General features: G+C 48.8%; 1 protein-coding gene across 2 annotated transcripts; it reads right to left on the bottom strand.

The window, feature by feature from the left end:
* Positions 1-14,309: 14,309 nt before the first annotated feature.
* On the bottom strand, positions 14,310-18,846 carry IRF2BP2 (interferon regulatory factor 2 binding protein 2). 2 transcript variants are annotated; one of them, XM_040967770.1, is made up of 2 exons: positions 17,731-18,846; positions 14,310-17,040 (listed from the first exon to the last, which is right to left on the bottom strand). In XM_040967770.1, the coding sequence occupies exons 1-2, from the start codon at positions 18,764-18,766 to the stop codon at positions 16,325-16,327; spliced, it is 1,752 nt and encodes a 583-aa protein (XP_040823704.1). In that variant the 5' UTR covers positions 18,767-18,846; the 3' UTR covers positions 14,310-16,324. The 2 variants fall into 2 exon arrangements, with proteins under 2 accessions (XP_040823704.1, XP_040823703.1); XM_040967769.1 differs by having other exon boundaries at positions 17,683-18,845.
* Positions 18,847-19,094: the final 248 nt, after the last annotated feature.

The following is a 19,094-nucleotide window of genomic DNA, read 5'->3' as shown; positions in this document are numbered from 1 at the left end:
AGGTTCTTCCAGCCTTACCATGAAGAAAGTTGTCATCTCTCTGGCCTCTTTTTCCTCCTGGCTCCCACTGCGGATCTTGTGGGAAAACTCCGGGAAGGCTTTTGTGCCAGGCTCTGCAAAAGTGTGACCCAGTGCCTGCACCAACACCATTAAGAACCAACTCCCAGAAAAGACTATCCCTGGGAAGAGCTTGGGATTTGGAAGAAAGGTTTTTTATAGTTGGTCAGAGGAGAGTTCATCAGTGGGGTTGTCCAGATAATGGTCTCAGTGTATTTTTTTTAATGTTTATTTTATTTATTTGATAGAATAACAGAGTGAGAGCAAGAGTGAAAAGTCTTCCATCTGCTGGTTCACTCCCCAAATGGCCTCAGTGATTGGGGCTGGGCCAGGCTGAAGACAGGAGCCAGGAATTCCATCTGGGTTTCCCATGTGGGTGTCAGGGGCCCGAGAACTTGGTCCACCTTTGACTGCTTTTCCAAGCACATTAGCTATTGGGAACAGGAAACTGGATCACAAGAAAGTGGAGCAGCTAGGACTCAAAGTGGCACTCATATGGGACGCCAGTACTGCCGACTGCAAAGCTGTGTCACAAAACTGGTCTCTCTCTCTTTTAAATCAATCTTGATTTTTTTTTAAAAAAAATAAAACGTGTAAAACAAAGTAAGTCCCTAGATTTAAAGTGTGCACAGGTTCAACACTGAAAGCATTTGTATGTCAGAGTGAACGCTATGTTTTTGCACACAATGCTAAAATCCAAGCGTTAGTGTCCCTTCTGTACCTTTGTTATGGTGACTAATGCATGGATCTGCAACTTTAAATAAAGTTTCCCATGGTCCTTGCTTCACGGAGACACAGAATCAGAACTGATGCATCCTTAGACTTTCCACACCAATTTGTTCCTGGGTTCTAGAACATCACGTCCTTTCTTTGTCCTTTTCCCTTACGGCCAGAAAGAAAGTCAAGCTCACTACAGCAGGACTGGCACAGACAGTTAGGCAGAGCAGAGCCAGGGTTGCACTGAAGCCTGGAGTAGGGGCTGGAAGGCCATTATTGCTTGGGGTGGTAGAAATAGCAGGCATAGGTCAGGTGTGGGTAGGGAACCTGGAAGTGGAGGCTAACCAGGCACTTGAAGCGGTCCTATTGGAAAGAATCCATCCACAGAGGACACCCAGAGAAGACCTGCGGGGTGAGGGGAGGAGCAGGTAAAGAGTAAGGGAGGCTAAGTCACCCTCCCCACCTGTTGCTGCTTCCTGCTTTGTGATAAATTACAAGACGCTAGGTATACTATATCACAATCCGGGGGTGGGTGCCTTCTGCAGTATGTCACTTGACCCACCAACTGTTGTACTATCATCATTCCTCTTCTACAGAGAAGGACACTGAGGTTTGGAGAGTTCAAAGAACACATCCAGGAAGCACAGCTAAGCCATGGTGGAGCCAGGACCAGAAGACACGCCTTCTGTTTTACCTAACAGAATCTTTGTTTAAAATCTTTTTTGTTGGGGTCTGCACCATGTATGGTAACTTAAGCCTCTACTTTCAGGGCTGACATCCTATATGGACACCTGTTCGAGTCCTGGCTGCTCCACTTCCCTTTCAGCTCCCTGCTAATGTGCCTGGGAAAGCAGCGGAAGATGGCCCGAGTACATGGACCCCGTACCCATGATGGAGACCCAGAAGAAGCTTCTAGCTTTGAACCTTCCCAGCTCTGGCTGTTGTGTCCATTTGAGAAGTGAGCCAGAATGGAAGACTTCTCTCTCTCTTTCTCTCTCTCTCTCTCTCTCTCTCTCTCTCTCTCCTTCTCTCTGTAAATCTGCCTTTCTAATTAAAAAATATAAATCTTTTTAAAAAGTTTTTGTTCATAGTTATCTCTCCCAGGGGCTGCCTTGTTTCTTTTCTCCTCCTTTATAATTTCACATCAGACTACTATTCTTGAACCCAGACACCACATTTACTCCTTTACAGATATGTTTGTCATGCATGCTGATGGCTCTGGGGGATGCTCTGCCTTGGCTGCTGGGGCATGTAGGATCGGGAACATGGGAGACGAACCACAGAAACCAGTAGACACATAGGCTGGCAGTGGGAAACTGCTGGGAGGCAAACTAAAGCAGAGATGAGGACTGGACAAAGTGGAGTGGCTTTGGATGGTTTTTGCACATGGTGTATTTGGTAGGTTGACATGTCATTCCTCCAAGATGTCAATCAATGTCCCCACATCCAAGTCAGTGAGTATGCAACGTTACATGGTAAAAGAGCCTTGGCAAGGGGCCTGGAATGATGGCTCAACCGGCTAATCCTTCCCTTGCAAGTACCAGGATCCCATATTGGTTCCAGTTCGTGTACAGGATGCTACATTCCCTGTCCAGCTTTCTGCTCGTGACCTGGGAAAGTAGTGGAGGATGACCCATGACCTTGGACCCCTGCATCTGCATAGGAGACCAAGAAGAAGCTCCTGGCTCCTGGCTTTGGAATGGCTCCACTTTGGCCATTGTAGTCATTTGAGGATTGAACCAGCAGATGGAAGATCTTTCTGTTTCTTCTTCCATCTATACAATCTGCCTTTCCAATGAAAATAAAAGAAATCTTAAAAGGGGGAAGAGCTTGGCAGGCAGAATTAAATTTAGGGATTAGAGATGGAGAAATCATGTTGCACTGTTCAGCCAGGTCCCCTAGCATTACAAGGATCCTAAGAAGGAGGCAAGAGAAGATGTGGCGGTGGAGGTAGGATAATGGGATGACACGGGGAAGGAGCCATGAGCCAAGGAGTGCAGGTGGAAAAGTGAAAGCTCAGAGGAAGCAGCCCTGTCAACTGCTTCACTTTAAATGATGTCATCCAGAGCTCTCAAATAATTTGTGAGTTTTTTTTTTTTAAGTTGCAAAATTTGTGGAGATCCATGACAGCAGCAATACGGAATGCAGGGTGGTGAGGAAGACCTTACAAAGAAGTGAACATTGGAATAGAGAACTGAAGGATATGAGGGAATGAGCTGTGCATCCAAGTGAAGACAGGACAAATCAAGCCAAGATGAGCAAGTGCAAAGGCCCTGTGGTGAGAGCACATGCAACAGGGTTAAGGACTAACAAGGGAGCCTTTGGTGGCCAGAACAGAAGGCAGAAGGATAGGAGTCACATCTGGGAGGTAGCTTGGTTCTGCAGGCTATTGTAAAGATTTCGTAGGAGTCTGAAAGGCGTCGAAGGGATTTAAGCAAAGACAGAAAAGCATCAGAGGGATTTACACAAAGCAGAAACAAGATCAGACCAATATTTTAAAAGTTTATTCTGGCTGCCGAGATGAGACTAAACTGCAGAGGACACAGGCTGGAGCTGGAAGAACAGTTACAAAGCTTCCAACGCACTTCAACTAGACAAAAGACAGTAGTGATTTCAGCGGGTGGGGGAGACGTGGTAGGTTTGAGAACATCTGAAGGCAGATGCCAGAGGGTTTGCAGACAGTTTGGATGGAGACTGTGTGAGGGACACCCAGGTCACTGACCACTGGAGTTTCTGACCCAAGCAACTGAAAGGAGGGCTCACCTCTCAAGAGGATGAGAAAGACCGAAAAGGGGGCAAGGTGGGAAGGGAGGGGTCAGGCATTGCATTTTAAATATATTGAGTCTAAGACACCAGTTGTACTCGAGTATATTAGGTAGGTAGCTGCTGCTGTACAAGGCTAGCACTCGAGGGAGGTCCAGCTTAGAGACAAGAAATTTGAGGGGAGATGGCACAATCGTTTTAGCTGCTACCTGCAATACCTATAGCCTAACCCTTGTTCTGGCAGCCCTCTTCCTATCCAGCTTCCTGCTCATGTCCCTGGGAAAGCAGCAGAAGACAGCCCAGGTGCTTGTGCTCCTGCACTCAGGTGGGAGACTTAGATGGAATTCCTGGCACCTGTCTTGGTTCTGTCTCAGCCCTGATTGTTACAGGCTTCTGGGGAGCAAACCAACAAATGGAAGATCCTTCTCTGTCACATTGCCTTTCAAATAAATAAGTAAACAAATCTTTAAAAATTTTGAGAGAACATAAATAAATACTATTTTGGGCCCGGCGCGGTGGCGCAAGTGGTTAAAGGTCCTCGCCTAGCACGCCCGGGATCCCATATGGGCGCCGGTTCTAATCCCGGCAGCCCCGCTTCCCTTCCAGCTCCCTGCCTGTGGCCTGGGAAAGCAGTCGAGGACAGCCCAAAAAGCTTTGGGAACCTGCACCTGCGTGGGAGACCCAGAAGAGGCTCCTGGCTTCGGATCGGCATAGTATCGGCCCGTTGCGCTCACTTGGGGAGTGAATCATCGGACGGAAGATCTTCCTCTCTGTCTCTCCTCTCTGTATATCCGCCTTTCCAATGAAAAAATAATAAAAATAAATCTTTAAAAAAAAAATAAATAAATACTATTTCATTTATTTATTTATATTTGAAAGGCATATTGACAAACAGAGGAGAGACAGAGAGAAGGAGAGAGATCTTCCACCTGCTGGTTCACTCCCTAAATGCCCAGAATGCTTGGAGTTAGGTCAATCCAAAGCTAGGAGCCAGGAGCTTCTTCTGGGTCTCCCATGTAGTGCAGGGGCCCAAGAATTTGAACCATTCTTAAGTGATTCCCCAAGCCAGTAGCAGGGGAGTGGATAGGAAGTTGAGCAGTCAGGATTCAAACTGGCATACATATGGGATGCTGGCACCACAGATTGCATTGGCCCCAATACATATTATTTTAAAACCATGATACAGTGGATAATCATGGTGGCAGATCAGATAAACCACTGCTTGAGACACCTTCAGCAAGTCTTCAGGTTCTTGTCACCCACACAGGAGACTGAATCTAATTCCTGGTTGTTGACCCCTGGCTTTGAACTGGCCTGTCCCCAGGTGTTTCAGGCATTTGGGAAGTGAACCAGGGGATAGGAGAATCTCTCTCGCTCTCTCTTCCCTCCCTATCATCCTTTCAAATAAATATTTTAAAAATAAATAAAAACAGGGTTGGCACTGCAGTACAATGAGCTAAGCTGCCGCCTGCAATGCCAGCATCCCATGTGGGTGCTGGTTTGAGTTCTAACTGCTCCACTTTTGATCCAGCTCCCTGCTAATGTGCCTGGGACAGCAGTAGAGGATGGTCCAAATGCTTGGCCCTGTATGCATGCAGGAGATGTGGAAGAACATGCTGGCTCTGGTTTCAGCCTGGCATAAGCCCAACTGCTGCAGCCATTTGGGAAGTTAACTACCAGGCAGAAGAGCGTGCGCTCTTTCTCCGCAACTTTACCTTTCAAATAAATAAATCTTTAAAATAAATAAAACCATGACTCAGAATGAGATTAGTACAGAATAAATATAGGCAGAGAAGGAAAATCATCTGAGAACTGAGCCTTGGGGTCGTCAAGCAAGTTAGAAGACAGGGAAGGGACACCAAGGAGGTGACAGACATAGCAGGTGGTTGCTGGAAATGAAGACCTGGTTTTCTCACACCCAACTCCAGCTCTCAGCCCAGCCCCACAGGGTTTATTCTATGCCAGCCAGCCTGATGTGTGTCCTATTTACTCTTGCCAATTAATCCCCTCCACAACCCCATGAGATAAGTGCTGTCCTTTACACATTTCCCAGTTAGTTGAGATCAGAAGGTTCCACAGTAAGGCTAGAGAGAGGAGGGGCTGGGCTTTGAGTGCCAGGAGCCTGACTGTTCAGTGCCCAGCTGGCCATGAGCTGGACATTAAGACCAAGGACAGCTAGCCCAGGAGTGGAGGCTCTACATGGAGCTTGCCCTCTCCTCCCACTCTGTTCCTGCACATGCCATCTCGGTCTTTCCAGCTGGCCCACAAAGCATTCCAACGTGACTGACCCCATCATGGAAGCCAACATGGCACAGATGAAGGGTCCCCATCCTAGTTCGGGTGGGTTGAGATTTGGCTCAGCCTATTTGTCCTTGAGAGTTTCAGTAAATTCCTTCCAACGCTAAAATCCGTGCCAATCACGCCCAATCCTTCACAATGTTTGCAAGCTAATCTTTGGTTCCCTGGACTCCTGTGAAGAGATGCATGATTTATAGGACCATGACATGATTGTTTGCAAGTTTTGAAAGAAAACACTGATTTGAAAGGCAGAGTTAGAAAAATGGAGATTTCTTCCATTTGTTGATTCGATCACCAAATGGTCACAACAACCAGGGCTAAGTAAAGGCCAAAGCCAGGAGCCAGAAGCTGCATTCAGGTCTCCCACATAGGTGGCAAGGGTCCAGGTCTTTGGACCATATTCCGTTGCTTTCTCAGACACGTTAGCAAAGTTGGATTAGACATGAAGCAGCCAGGACTTAAACCAACCCTTTTTTTAACCCCTCAAATATCTATTATTATAATTTTTTTTTTTTTACCAGAAAGTCAGACTTATGGAGAGAAAGAGAGACAGAAAAATCTTCCATTTCCTGTTTCACTCTCCAAGTGGTCACAATGGGCAAAGCCGAGCCCATCCAAAGCCAAGTGCCAGGAGCTTCCTCCAGGTCTACCAAGTGGGTGCGGAAGCCAAACACTTGGGCCATCCTCTACTACTTTCCGCAGGTCACAGCAGGGAGCTGGAACAGCAGGGACTAGAACCGGCGCCCATATGTGATATCGGCACTTGTAAGTTGAGACACTGCTCTGGCCCCCTTGAACCAGCACTCATGAGATGCTTACAGCACAGACAGACTTAGCCCACTGTACGACAGTGTCAGCTACTGTTTACAACATTTTTACCATGGCCAAAACTCAATGAAAATGTTCCTTATTCTTTAAAAAATGCAGTGTATTCAAACATATCATCACCCTTCACCTTAGCAGATACCAACTACATAAACAACAGTCCTTGGTTTTCAAAGCAAAAATGGACTGAGATACATGGTCCACTTTTTTGTTGTTTCTAGATAAACTGTTCCTTCAGTAAATGAATCTGAGTATATACAGAGTGCTTTGCTTCAAGGATTTTTATTGCCCCAAGGTGATGACAGCTTCATGAGTGCTCTGATGACTGCTTGACACCCACTGGGTGTCCTGGGTGCAGGGTTGGGACCTAAGACACGATGCAGTTACTGGGATGACAGCAGGGGGAGCCCCTTGTCTCCAATGCTTCTAGGCAATTTACCATCCCTTTTTTTCATCTAAGAACGAGCTCTGTCTGAGTGGACACAGTGCCTACACCTCTGTATTAATGGTGGAGCCCAGTATTACGTGTACGGTGTTTTCTTTCGGCCGGTTGATAACCCGAAAAGTCAGAAACCTCTTATGGATGACCAGTTTGATTTCTTAGCCTCTTCCAAGTTGAATAGATGGTTGTTTATTTTTTAAGTTCTTGCAAAACAGACACAAACGTTAACTGCATTACCCAAGATGACCACAGAAGGCCCAAGAATATCCTGACCTTCACTCTAGCGGTTTTGTGTATTTGGGACAGAAGTGGACAATTCTGTGTTTTCCTAAAGACTGCAATCTGCGACTCTCAGCAGAGTTCTCACTCCAAGGTCTTTGGGAAGGGCAGAGCCATTGTGATCATGGTGAGACAAACAGCCACAGGAAAAGAACAAGAATAATTGCCTAGCAATTGTATTGCAACCCAAAAAGGCTTTCGGGTCCCTCGCTAAAACGTGCCAGGACTGGCCTGCTTTGGTTGATCGCCATCCTGCCCTTCAGAAAGCAGCCCCTGTGTCCACTATCAGACAGCGGGGTTGGGCAAGTCAGTCTAGAAGGGGTAGGCAGGTGTTTGGGACACCCAACATACAAAAACTTCCTTTCAGTTCCCATCCATGTACGGCAATCACCTCTCAAACAATGGCTAAAATTACCTTTAAAAAGATTGATTCATGAGGGTCGTACGTGGTGGCATTTCAGGCTAATCGCCCTGTGGTGCCAGCAGCCCATATGGCTGCTAGTTCAAGTCCCAGCCGCTCCACTTCTGATCCAGCTCTCTGCTAAAGACGGGGAAAAGCGGCAAATGGAGGAAGACCCAAGTCCTTGGGCTCCTGCACCCACGTTGGTAGCCTAGAAGCTCCTGGCTCCTAGGATTGTACCCATCCAGAAATGGCTGGTGTGGCCATTTGAGGAGTGACCCAACCAATGGACCGTATCTCCCTTTCTGTCTCTCCACACATCTCCCTGTAACTCTTAGCTTTGAAATAAAATAAAGAAACCTTAAAAAGTTTGCTTGTTTTATTTGAAAGGTGGAATTACAGAGACAGGAGGCAGGGAGAGAGGAAGAGAGAGAAAGTTCCAACGGCTGGTTCACTCCTTAAATGGCAGGAACCTGGACCTCCAGTGGGTTCTCATCAGCAGCAGGGATCCAGGCACCTCAGCCATCTTCTGCTGCCCGGTAGCACACTGGCAGGGAATTGCATAGAAAATGCAGGAGGCATACAGGATGCCAGCATCTAGAAAGTAGCTTGACTTGCTGTGCCACATCACTGACCACCAATGATCAAATTTATTATTCAACACTTAATCCACCATGAAGATCTTGCTTCCAACTGACATCTCTTATTCCAAGGCTGGTGACATAAGTAATTTTTTTAAGTGACAGGAGTCACGCTGGGTTTTCCAGATATTATTGCAAAAATATTAAGTTGGTTATTAAAGTTAGAGATTAATTAAGTGGATGGTACCTCAAGTACCCAACAGTAATGCAATCTTTTTTTTTTTTTCCCAATAAAAGTCAACTGTGCCTTTTAGTCAGCCAGCAGGGACAGCGCTTTATTCGACTCGGTATGCTCAGCCCGGCCTGTCCTAAGGCTCGCTGAATAAATCTGTCCAGCACTTGTGTGCTTCCTGTGAACACAGATGCCCCTTACACATGCGTGTTTACTCCACCGGCATGGAACATTTGGCTTATTATAGCTACGGCCTTTGGGAAAGAAAAAAAAAAGGGCAGCATCATGATTTCCAAAAAGGGAGTGACATTTGGGGCAGCTCTTGTCATGCGCCATCTCCAACTCTGCAAATCCACCTGGGACAGCCTGGCCCGCGCCAGGGACCCTTGCAGGCGGCAGCCCTGGCTGCTGCTGACGCGCTTTTGATCTTTTCTTTTCTGGGCCACTGAGGCTTCGCCACACCCCTGCTCCGGCGGCGCGCACGGTCTAGGCCAGGCCTCGCCCAGCAGGAGTCAGACCTTTTACTTTATTTGGTTCACCACGCGGTGCCGGGTCCCGAGCGCGCGTCGGCAGGCCCTCGCGCGTACCCGGGCGGGGGGCGCGCGGCGCGGGGCAGGCCGCTCGGCCCGGGCCGTGGTCTCCGCTAATTATAGCGCAGCAGCTGGCGCGCCGGGCCGGCCTGGCGCGGGCGGACAGGACGCGGCGGAGGGGCTGCCGGGGCGGGGCGCAGAGGCGCGCGCGGGGCCGTTTCCCGTTTCCGGGCCCGCGCGCCCCGCCCCGCTCCGCCCCGCCGCGACGTCCTGCCCGGTGACCCGCGGCTCCACGTGCGCAGGACGGGACGGGGAGTCGCTGCAACGTCGGAAAAGTTCTAGAATGGAAGTCCGACGGGTGCAGGGCGAATCCGGGGGTCCTCCCTGGCAACCCCAGCGTGGGCTTCTCGCGGACCTTTCGCGGGCGGCTGCAGAGGGAGGGTGTGTCCTCCCCTTTCCTTCCCCTCCAGTAAACAGGGCTTGGCAGAGCAGAGCCGCTGGCTTTCTTCCTTTTTTTTTTTTTTTTTTTAATCAAACAGCTTTGCTGAGCCACGAATAAAGGGGTGTTGGAGGGTGGGGGAGCCGGGGGGCGGGAAGCAAAGGCTACGGTTTTGAGAGTTCTCACCTAGCCCTTTGATCTGGGTGTAGATAAATGGGGCCCAACAGCTCGGTGCCTGGTGCCTGACTGTTGCACACCGGGCGGGCGTAATGAACGTCCTTTACAAAATGCACTTTGGACTTGAGCTCGTGTTCCTATGTCAGCATCGTACCTTGGTTGCAGATCGAAATTCTAGGAAGAGACTCAGTTCTGCAAGTGAGAATTAGCCTTAATTATACTTTCCAAAGCCCTGGAAGGAAACCAAGTCGCTCTAACTCTTGTCAATACTTGCTCAGCTAGGCAAACACATTGCCTACCTCTGGCTTTGACTGTCAGCGCCCCCGCGAAAACGGGGACTCTCAGCTGTTCAAACCCTGGGAGGAGGTGCCTGCTTGGTAGGTGTTAAATAATAACAGCAACAATCCATATGGTGCGTATTAAGATAATAGTATTCCCAAACTTCTCTAATGACTGTGACCCTCCTGTGAAATTCTGATTTCGGTTATAATGTGGGGTACAATAAATCTTTATCTTTTATCACCAGAAAAGCTAATTGAATTGCTGGTTGCAAGCAGAAATAACAAAACAGGGGGTAAAGGGCTTTCAGCCTGGGTTAAGGCTAACGGCAGCATTCTCTGTTCTGTAGCTCACATGGTTTCAGGCTGGGGAGCACTTGGCAGGCCCATCCTAGGCTGAGTGTAAAGAAATGCTGGTTTATTATGACCCAGAAAGCCCCTCCTCCTGCATATCACTTCTCTGCAGAATCTTACCAGTATGGCAAATATTTAAAAAAATCATTCCCTAAAAGAAGGAAGAACTCAGGAATCCAAAGTTCTCTTTTAATAAAACCTCTTTCCATAGGTTAAATTGCAGCTTTCGCCCTAAAGAAATGCTGTTTCTATTTCCGGGAAGTATAAATAGCAACATACAAAGTTCAAAATATGTTATTGAACTGCCATAGGAAAGATATTTTCTACCTAGTAGAGAAATCTGCAATGACCTAAATGTCTCCAAAACTGCTACCTTGAGTGCCTGCATGACAAAACCTGACTCATGTGTGACGCTCGGCCCCTCAGAGGCATCTGAACGCTAATTGGTGGCGATGATCTAAATACTTAGAAATGCTAACTGCAAAGTAAAAGTAGTAAGTGATGGGCTCAAAAGATGATGTAACACAGTTCATTTTCTCCAAAATGCAAACTCGATTTAGAAATATTCAAATGTGACATTCTTGCCCTATCCAGGATGTCTTATCTCGGCAGCAAGGGTGTCTGTCTGCTCCACCGGCTTGCTGGAGGCTCTTCGGATTATGCAATGGACTTCGAAAGCCCATTCAGAGCCTGAGACAAGCAGCGTACTGGTGCTGCTGGTTGAAGCAGGAATCCTGCAGTCTGGTCTGCAGACCTCATCTGACCCGGGAGGAAACACATCCCCCAGAGGCTTCCCACGTGACTCTGTGATACATTTTGCTTGTACTGAAGAGCCCTTTTTCTGGTTTTGAGCTAGGGAGTTCTCAGGGGGCCATTCTGCAACCCCCTCCCCCCCGCAAGAAACGTTGGATATTATAAGCTATTTATGTCATCCTAATAGGACTGTTCTCACAAGGAAATTTTATTGTTTTTCCAGTTTGGTGAAAAAGAACAGTTTTTAGGACAACATCTAGCTGACTAGATGATCTGCCTGTGGTATACTTTGTGCCTCACATCTTTCTTCTGTTGCTGAATGCCACACAGAAGCAGCACACACAGTTCTAGCATCAAAGTTGTGCAAACATACATATCTCTCTCTAAAACAGACATAAATGAAGTTTAAGAACATTTTAAATTTTACAATCTGCTAAAAACACTAGTCATACTTTGAATTCACAAACCAATGAAAAGTGGTTTTAAATCAAGCATTTTAGGTGTGTTGGCATGAGAAATAGGTGACATACTGATGGATTTCTCTGATAGGTACACATGAACTTGTAAATGATAAGTAGAGACAGTGTAGAGCCATTGCTGCTTACTGATTTATGTGGAGATGAATACAGAAATCCACAGATAATCCATAAATCTAGTCACTGTCCATCTTCTTAATAGGTGTTTTCCCAATCAACTTATTTATCTGTTTATGTGTCTTCTCAATTGTAATGAGGGGTCCAGAAATACTAAGGACAATGCAGGCCGTCAACACAAACAGCAACAAGGGATCTTAATGGAGAAGAAGCTGGGCAGTAACCCCCTTCACTCTCACTTGGAGGCCTGGCCAGTGGCAGTGAAGGAGTTAAGGCACCCTGCCCCCTCCCCATTTCCAGAACCCCAGCTGATGAAGTGGGTAAATATGTATTCCATTCATTGGTGCATCTGACCTTGATCTGTGACAGAGGAAAGGCGTGTCTTCTCACACTGTTCCCGATGAACAAAAGGCAAGCAAATGAGGGTGACTCAGGACTTTAGTGGCCTACACACAACTGAGCCATTTTTCTGAATGATTCCACGCATACACTTAGGAATCAGGAAGAGAAACACTGTACTCTTCACTAACCAAATAAAACCATCTCTAAATCACATGCAAAACAACTTTGAGTAAAGAGGGACTTAGAAGTCTAGGAATTAAAAGGAGTTCCATATTTTCCTTTCAACTTGTGCTCCTTTGGGGAATAAACAAAGACATCTGCCACATCAAGAGTTGGGGTTTGTTTGTTTTTAACTGAAAACTGAATGCAATCATTGAAGTTTATCTTTAGGAAGAGCTTTTGAAATTTTAAAAATGACTTCTGCAAGCAAGAAGTTTTTCAGTTTCACCAAGTTTAAAAACTTAGCTGCTAAGTCAAGGAAATTAATAGCTTTTTCTTTTAACCTAATTAATAAATGGAAAATTATGTTGTTTCTTGAAAACTGCCTTCGACAGGCTCCTGGGTGAACAGTTAGAAACACAGTGACGGGCCGCCCATGTTACTGGACCACCCTAATGAAAATTCAAGCACATATGCACTGATGCTGCTTAATTTAAAACATACCATACTTCTATGTATATCCTAGCCTCAAACTCCTTTTTTTATAAAAAGTTTCACAACTTCCTTTCATAGAGAAGCCTGCCAAGCCATTGATCAATAAAAAGACTAAAAGCTGCAACATCTAGGAAACGTCTTACTCTGTGATGGTAGGCGGTAGTCTAGAGATGGAGCTCAGTGCTCTCCACCTTTTATCTCTATTTATAAACCTCAGCTTCAGGATATCAATAAAACTTACACATGGCTTTGGCTCACACATCATTCCCAGGGGTAGGCTGCTCTCTGCCTCCAGCCCCCGCCCCCACCCTTTTTTTTTTTTTTTGTCTCTAGTGCGTTTCCTATGGCCCAAAATGGCTGTTTTATTCCAGAGCTTTCCAAAGGGCAGCTCCAGGTCTTGACTGTCTTTTCAATGCCGTGACTATCTTCTCCTTCCAATCTACTACTGCAGAATGGCTGGCCAGATTGCTGGTTGAAAAATAAACAAGTGCTTTCTAGCTGTACTTTGTTCCACTCTTTTATCTGATCCCCCTCTCCAGGTGCCCTTTCCCCAGTACCTAGCCATCAGTTGCCTTTTTTCTTCCTTGTCTTTTATCTCCTATTCTTTTCCTACAGTTCCAGTCACAGCCCAACCCGAAACCCCACACATTCTTTAACCACATTGCCATGAGTGATGAAAACAGTAACCATTCTAAGCTTACTTTTAAAAGTTAAAAAAAGGCCTCAGAAAATGGTCAGTGCTCCCAATTTTATTTTTATTTAATGCTAAAAGTTATAAGGGAAAAAAAAGGTACTGTAAATCTGACAAATGACAGAATGCAGGTGATATTTCCATAGCGTGATTTTTAAAATATAATGTTGATATCTGAGATTACACTCACTTCAGTTGACATGAGTTTCATCATTTATAGAAAAAGTTATCACCTTCAACTTAAAAAAAAGTAAAGGTTAAAAGGTGGCACACTTTTAAAATACTTGGTGGCCAAGGAAAGATATATAGTAAAAGTTGTAAACCATGTGTGTGTGTACGTTCTTTAAATGTGAGGCCACATGAAAGACAGTACATCTGTTAAATTCTATAAATCATTAAAGCAAAAAAGGGAAAGCCTCAACACCCCCGTCCCCTAGTATTCTTAGTATTAAAAGCACAGCTGAAATACGAGGATCTGAAATCTGATACTGCCCACGTACAGTAAGTAGCTCTCCGACATTCTCATCCAGCTGTGGAGAATCTCTGCACTGTCATCAGGTACAACAAAAGATCAAACCCAAGTCCCACTGCTCAGTCTGGAACTTAAGAGAACGCCAGAGAAAGAACCCGGATCGACACCGTGCAGCCTTCCAGCCTTCCATGCAGGCCTCTGAGGCCCAGTCCCGACGCCTGCAGATCTGAGTCTGAACAGCAGTTAATTCCATGACAGCCCTTTAAAGCGGTGCATGCTCTCCCTCTAAACAGCACAGAGCAACGCGGGCATCCTTCTCTACAGCTGGACAGACTTAGCCACATCAAACAGGAACGTTCTTTATTGATCTTTTTAGAAAGCTTATCTGTATTAAGATTGCAAAACATACAGATAGCTACCACAAATTAGGTCAAATGACTGATCAAGTCGCAACATCTATGAGGTCAAATTCCAGTTTATAATAAAGTGCCTAGATACACATTTACACAACAGACCGTAACAGTTGAGTTCTTTACAAATGTCTTTACGGGTATGTGAAACTGACTCTGTTTCTGCAGGTGTGTATTCACAGAAGAGAGACCAGTCTGATCCGAGTCATATATACTCCAACTTTTTTTTTTTTTTAAGGTGTAACAACAAACTGGCTAATCATGCAAGTCTGTTTGTAGTATAACAATGACTGGTAACATGAATTTGCATGGCATTAATTATAGGTGCACTCACTAAAAACACTACGAAAAAATACTGTATTTGGTGCAGTATCTGATTTTCAAGTGTTAGTAACTTGACCATTAAAAATATTTTGAACAATTTAAAAGACAAACACATAACTAAAAAAAAGAAACCAAGGTTGGTTAGCAATCTGTGTTTTTCCAACTTAAAAGAAGCTAATCTGTGAATGATCCACATAGACTGCGGTAGACCCAGAAGTCAGAATTGAGCCTAATCGGAAGGCCAAGTTACAAACCCCTGAACATAAGGACTTACGTGTTCCTGTCAATGTTAAATCATAACAGCACAGAACACCTGGTATCACTGTGAGACAACTATTTCTAGTAACTGAGGATGTATTGATTAAAAAAATCATTTTACTGATGTAAAACAGTGATCAAAAGAAGTTAGTTTACAAAAGGCTTCCAAAAAATAGTTTGAGGTGGGGGCCTAGTACATAAAATCCTTCATTTCTTTGATTTTCACTAGTTCATCACTTTTTTTTTTTTCCCCCAGAAAAGTATTATTCACTTGGTATTTCAAATACATGTAAGAAGGAAATTACAGGTTTCCTCCACCCACATCTGGGCTGTCCCTGATATGCCCACGGGCAATCCTGGCAGCACCACGGTGCCTGTTACTGTCATTGTACCATACTGTATTTTAGCACTCACTAGAAACAGGGTGTAGGTGATAGGATCCACAGCAATAGCACTACAGGTAGATGATTAAAAAACAAAACACAAAACAGAACCAATGCCATCATCTCCGAGTTCACCTGGACTGTAACTTCGCTTGTGACTCTTTCAAGGGAAACAACAACAGCACCGACCAACCAAGCTCCAGGGTGGCTATCAAGCAGGAGCGGCGCTGCAGAGCCAGGCTCTGCTCCAAGATGGCAGTGCCATCTTGTGCACACCACCCCCCGCTGGAGCCGCCTTCCATCACTGGACCTGTGTATTATGCAACCAACTAGCATGCAGCATTGTCATCTTACAACTGGTCACGTGCACAGTGCACAGCGGTCAACTGGGCCTCTACCAGGAAAACTACCCCCCAGCCACACACTCCTGAGAAACCTCTCAACAGCCTCTCTCAGAGTCAGCCACCTCCCCAGAACGGAACTTTAAGAACAAAACAGAGATTCAAAATCCATCTTCCTGCTCCTGAGAGGACAACGTTGTGGGGTCAACCTGGCGGTACTTCCAGCAGCATGCCCGCCTGCCAACAGTGCCCCTTTCCTTTCCTTCTCCACCAGTCAGCTGCCCTCCAGCCTGAGACAGGGGCCAGCAGTAAGGAATAACAGACAGTAAGGCAATCTTACAATGTCAGAAAATGTATTTGGCTTTTTTTTTTTTCCTTTTTAAAATAAGTGCATACAAATACAGCTAGAAGCATTTCTCTGATTTGCCAAGTGCTCTAAAAAAGCAGCGCGCAAGTCACAGCCTACATAAAAGGGTAACTGTCACCAGGATAATAAAGCACAAAGATATGCTAATAACGTTAACAAAAGAAGAAAATGCCTTTATAAGTACATACCTTTTGTCGTCAAAAAAATATAGAAACACAATGTATTCAAAAAAATCAAAATTATACAGCCATGTTTATGAAGTCTACATTTCCCTTGTCTTGGATATATATATATATGGAGAGATATATACAATTCAAGCAGTTTTAGTTAAGGATAATCATTGGGTTTTTCTGAAAGCGAAAAGTCACGAGTCTCTCTCTTTTTTCACTTTCACATCTCCAGCAAGGATGGTGGCGATTTCCCCCTGCATAAAGGCCCAGGGCACATTGGAGCCCACCAGAGGGCATTTCTCCCCACTGGGACAATAGACCTCTCCACTAGCTCCCTGCTGTTTGATGCTTTGTCTGGAGCAAGGGAAGCAGAACTTGTGCGAAGGGACCGACGGGCACTGCACAAAGTGGGTGTCCTCCAGCCGCTCGTGGCAGAGGGTGCAGCACAGCGGGGCGCTGGCTGCCAACGAGGAGTCCGGGAGGCTGGCAGGGTGCACGGGCTCCAGTCCTCCTGTGCTGCCCGCCCCCTGGCCCCCCACCTCTCTGGGGCCCAGCCTTCTTTGGTTCATAGAAGATGGAGAAGGTGGACTGCTGCTGTTCCTCCTGGTGGTGGAGTGAACCTGGTTGGCATCTTTGGAGGCGTGACTGCCCCCTGCATTGTCTGCCACTAAGATGAGGGCTGCCATCGGGGACTGGCCATTCTGGGCCGCTTCAGGCGGTGTGGTCCGGTTGGAATGAGGGGAGGCAGTGGGCGGTGGAGGAGACACAAAAGAGGATGTAGGCGTCATGGGGATCTTGAGCCCTTCTGTGGACGTGGACAGCCACGGCTGGGCCTCTCCATTGATCTTAGGGGGCCCAACTTCGCCTTCCGGTTCTGGAGAAGGCTTCCTTTTCCTTGCTGTTCTTGCAACTGGAAAGAAAACAAAACACAGAAAAGGGAAAAGGCGGGAAATAAATGAAAAGTGCACCGCAAAGCACATGTACTACAATCAAACCGAACATCTTACTGAATTTCTACCCTCTAAAAAAATAAAAAGGCACACAGACAAAATGCCGCCTTCAAGTGGCTGCATGAAACTCCAACATTTAAAACTGAGGGGGCTCTGAGGCCCTACATGCCGAGGGAGAAAGGAAAAGGAGGCCCCAGCAGAGGGCACATATGAGACAGCCTGCTTTTTTGCACATGCATGCACATACCCCGGTCTGAACTGTGCATGTGATGGTTAAAATGCCCCCCCCCCCCCCCGCCCCGCGCGGGGCTAAAAGGTGACGGGTGCCCTCATGCTCCCATCCAAGAATGTGCTGGGAAAGGAAAAGCCCGTGTCAGTGCCTATCAGCCCAGCCTGACTCATCTCTGTTGTGCTGCTTCAGCACTTGAACACGTTGCCACTAAGCACTGGTTCCGCCTCGGGCACATCAGGAAGTTGGGTGTTTGTTGTTCCTGGGCTGGGGGGGGTTAGGGCGATGCAAGGAGAGAAACCACCCCTCCTCTGCTCTCGGGGGGCCCCCTCCTCTTGTCCCCTGGACCCCCTCGCTCCACAGCCGCCCCTACCTGCTTTAGACCCGTTGGCCCCGTTGGCCTCGAACCCCAACAACCTGCCTGCAGTCAGGGCCGGCTCCTTCTTAAACTTGCTCTCGAAGGGCCCCGAGTGGCCGTGCTGGTGCAGCGCCAGCAGCGTGTCGCGCACGGTTTTGGGCCTGTTGACCCAGTCCTGCTCTGCGGGCCCTCCGCGGCCTTTGCCCTCGGCGGAGGCGCCCAGCTCGGCGGCCCCGGCCGCGGCGCCCAAGCCGTCGGCCTGGCCCCGGTGCGCGGACGACGACGAGGACGACGAGGACGACGAGGGCGGCGGTGGCGCCTGCTTCTCCTTGGCCGCCGCCTCCCGCGGCTCGTGCTCCACCGCCGCGCTGCTGGACACGGACGCCGGCCTCTTGTGGGCGCCCAGCTCCGCGGGCTGCGCCGAGCCCAGGCCGGCGGCTCCCGACACGGCGGCCAGGGAGGCGGCGGCGCGACCCCCGAGGCCGAGGGCGGCGGGCAGCGGGGCGGCCGAGCCGTTCATGAGCGGCACCAGGGTGGGCGGCACGGCGTGGCCGCGGCGGGCCGTCGGGCTCTGGCGGTTCAGCTCGGGCGGCTCCTCCAGCTTCGAGAAGCCGTTGGGTACCAGGATGCCGTTCACCGGCGGCGGCTGCGGCGTCGGGGGCTGGGCCAGGCCGGCGGCGGGACGGCTGCCGCCGAAGTCGGAGGCGAGGCGCGGGGGTCGCTCGGCCGCGGCGGCCAGCGGGTAGCGCTCCAGGGCCTGCGGCGCGCGGGGGGCCGCCTCGGGCCCGCCGTGGCCGAGCTGCTGCTGCTGCTGCTGCTGCAGGAGGATGTCCTTGGCCGAGAGCGGCGGCGGCTTGGCGGCGGCCGGGGCCGCGGCGCCCGGCGGGGAGCGGCCCTCCGGGAAGCAGCCGTGCGCCCGCTTGAGCTGCCGCGCCGTCTCGATGACGAACTCGACGCGATCGGCGCCCTCGTAGTTGACGCAGCCGCGGCACACGGGCTCGGTGAAGTCCCAGATCATGGCCCAGGGCATGCGGGGCAGGTCACACAGGTAGCACGACTGGCGCCGGGACGCGGCCGCCACCGCCACCGCCGCGGCCATGTCCGAGGCAGCACCGGGGGCCGAGGAGGACGAGGAGGAGGAGGAGGAGGGGGCCCCGCCGCCCCCCGCCGGCACCACGCGAGCCCTCCTCCCCCCCCAACCCCGCGTCTCCCCGACCAGCGGCGGCGGCGGCCGCAGAGGCGGCAGCAGCAGCGGCGGCGGTGGCGGCAAAGCCCGCGGAGGCTCGGCGCCCGCGCAGCGCCCCCGGTGCACGAGGGGCGGCGGGCGCTGGGCGAGGGGCCGCGGCAGCAGGTCCCCCCGGCCGCCGGCACGAGCGCGGGCGCGGGCGGGCTGCGCGGCGGGGCGCGGCGGTGGCGGCGGCGGGGGC

This window comes from Ochotona curzoniae, unplaced genomic scaffold (assembly GCF_017591425.1).
Source record: "Ochotona curzoniae isolate NIBS_2020 unplaced genomic scaffold, NIBS_Ocur_1.0 scaffold_4683, whole genome shotgun sequence".
NCBI lineage: Eukaryota > Metazoa > Chordata > Mammalia > Lagomorpha > Ochotonidae > Ochotona > Ochotona curzoniae.
This window is presented reverse-complemented; position numbering and strand designations above follow the sequence as displayed.

Coding starts and splice junctions, on each gene's coding strand:
- IRF2BP2 (XM_040967769.1), bottom strand. CDS start 18,766: ATGGCCGCGGCGGTGGCGGTGGCGGCCGCGTCCCGGCGCCAGTCGTGC. Junction 17,041..17,682: donor GGCCAACGGGTCTAAAGCAG/GTAGGGGCGGCT, acceptor TTTTCTTTCCAG/TTGCAAGAACAGCAAGGAAA.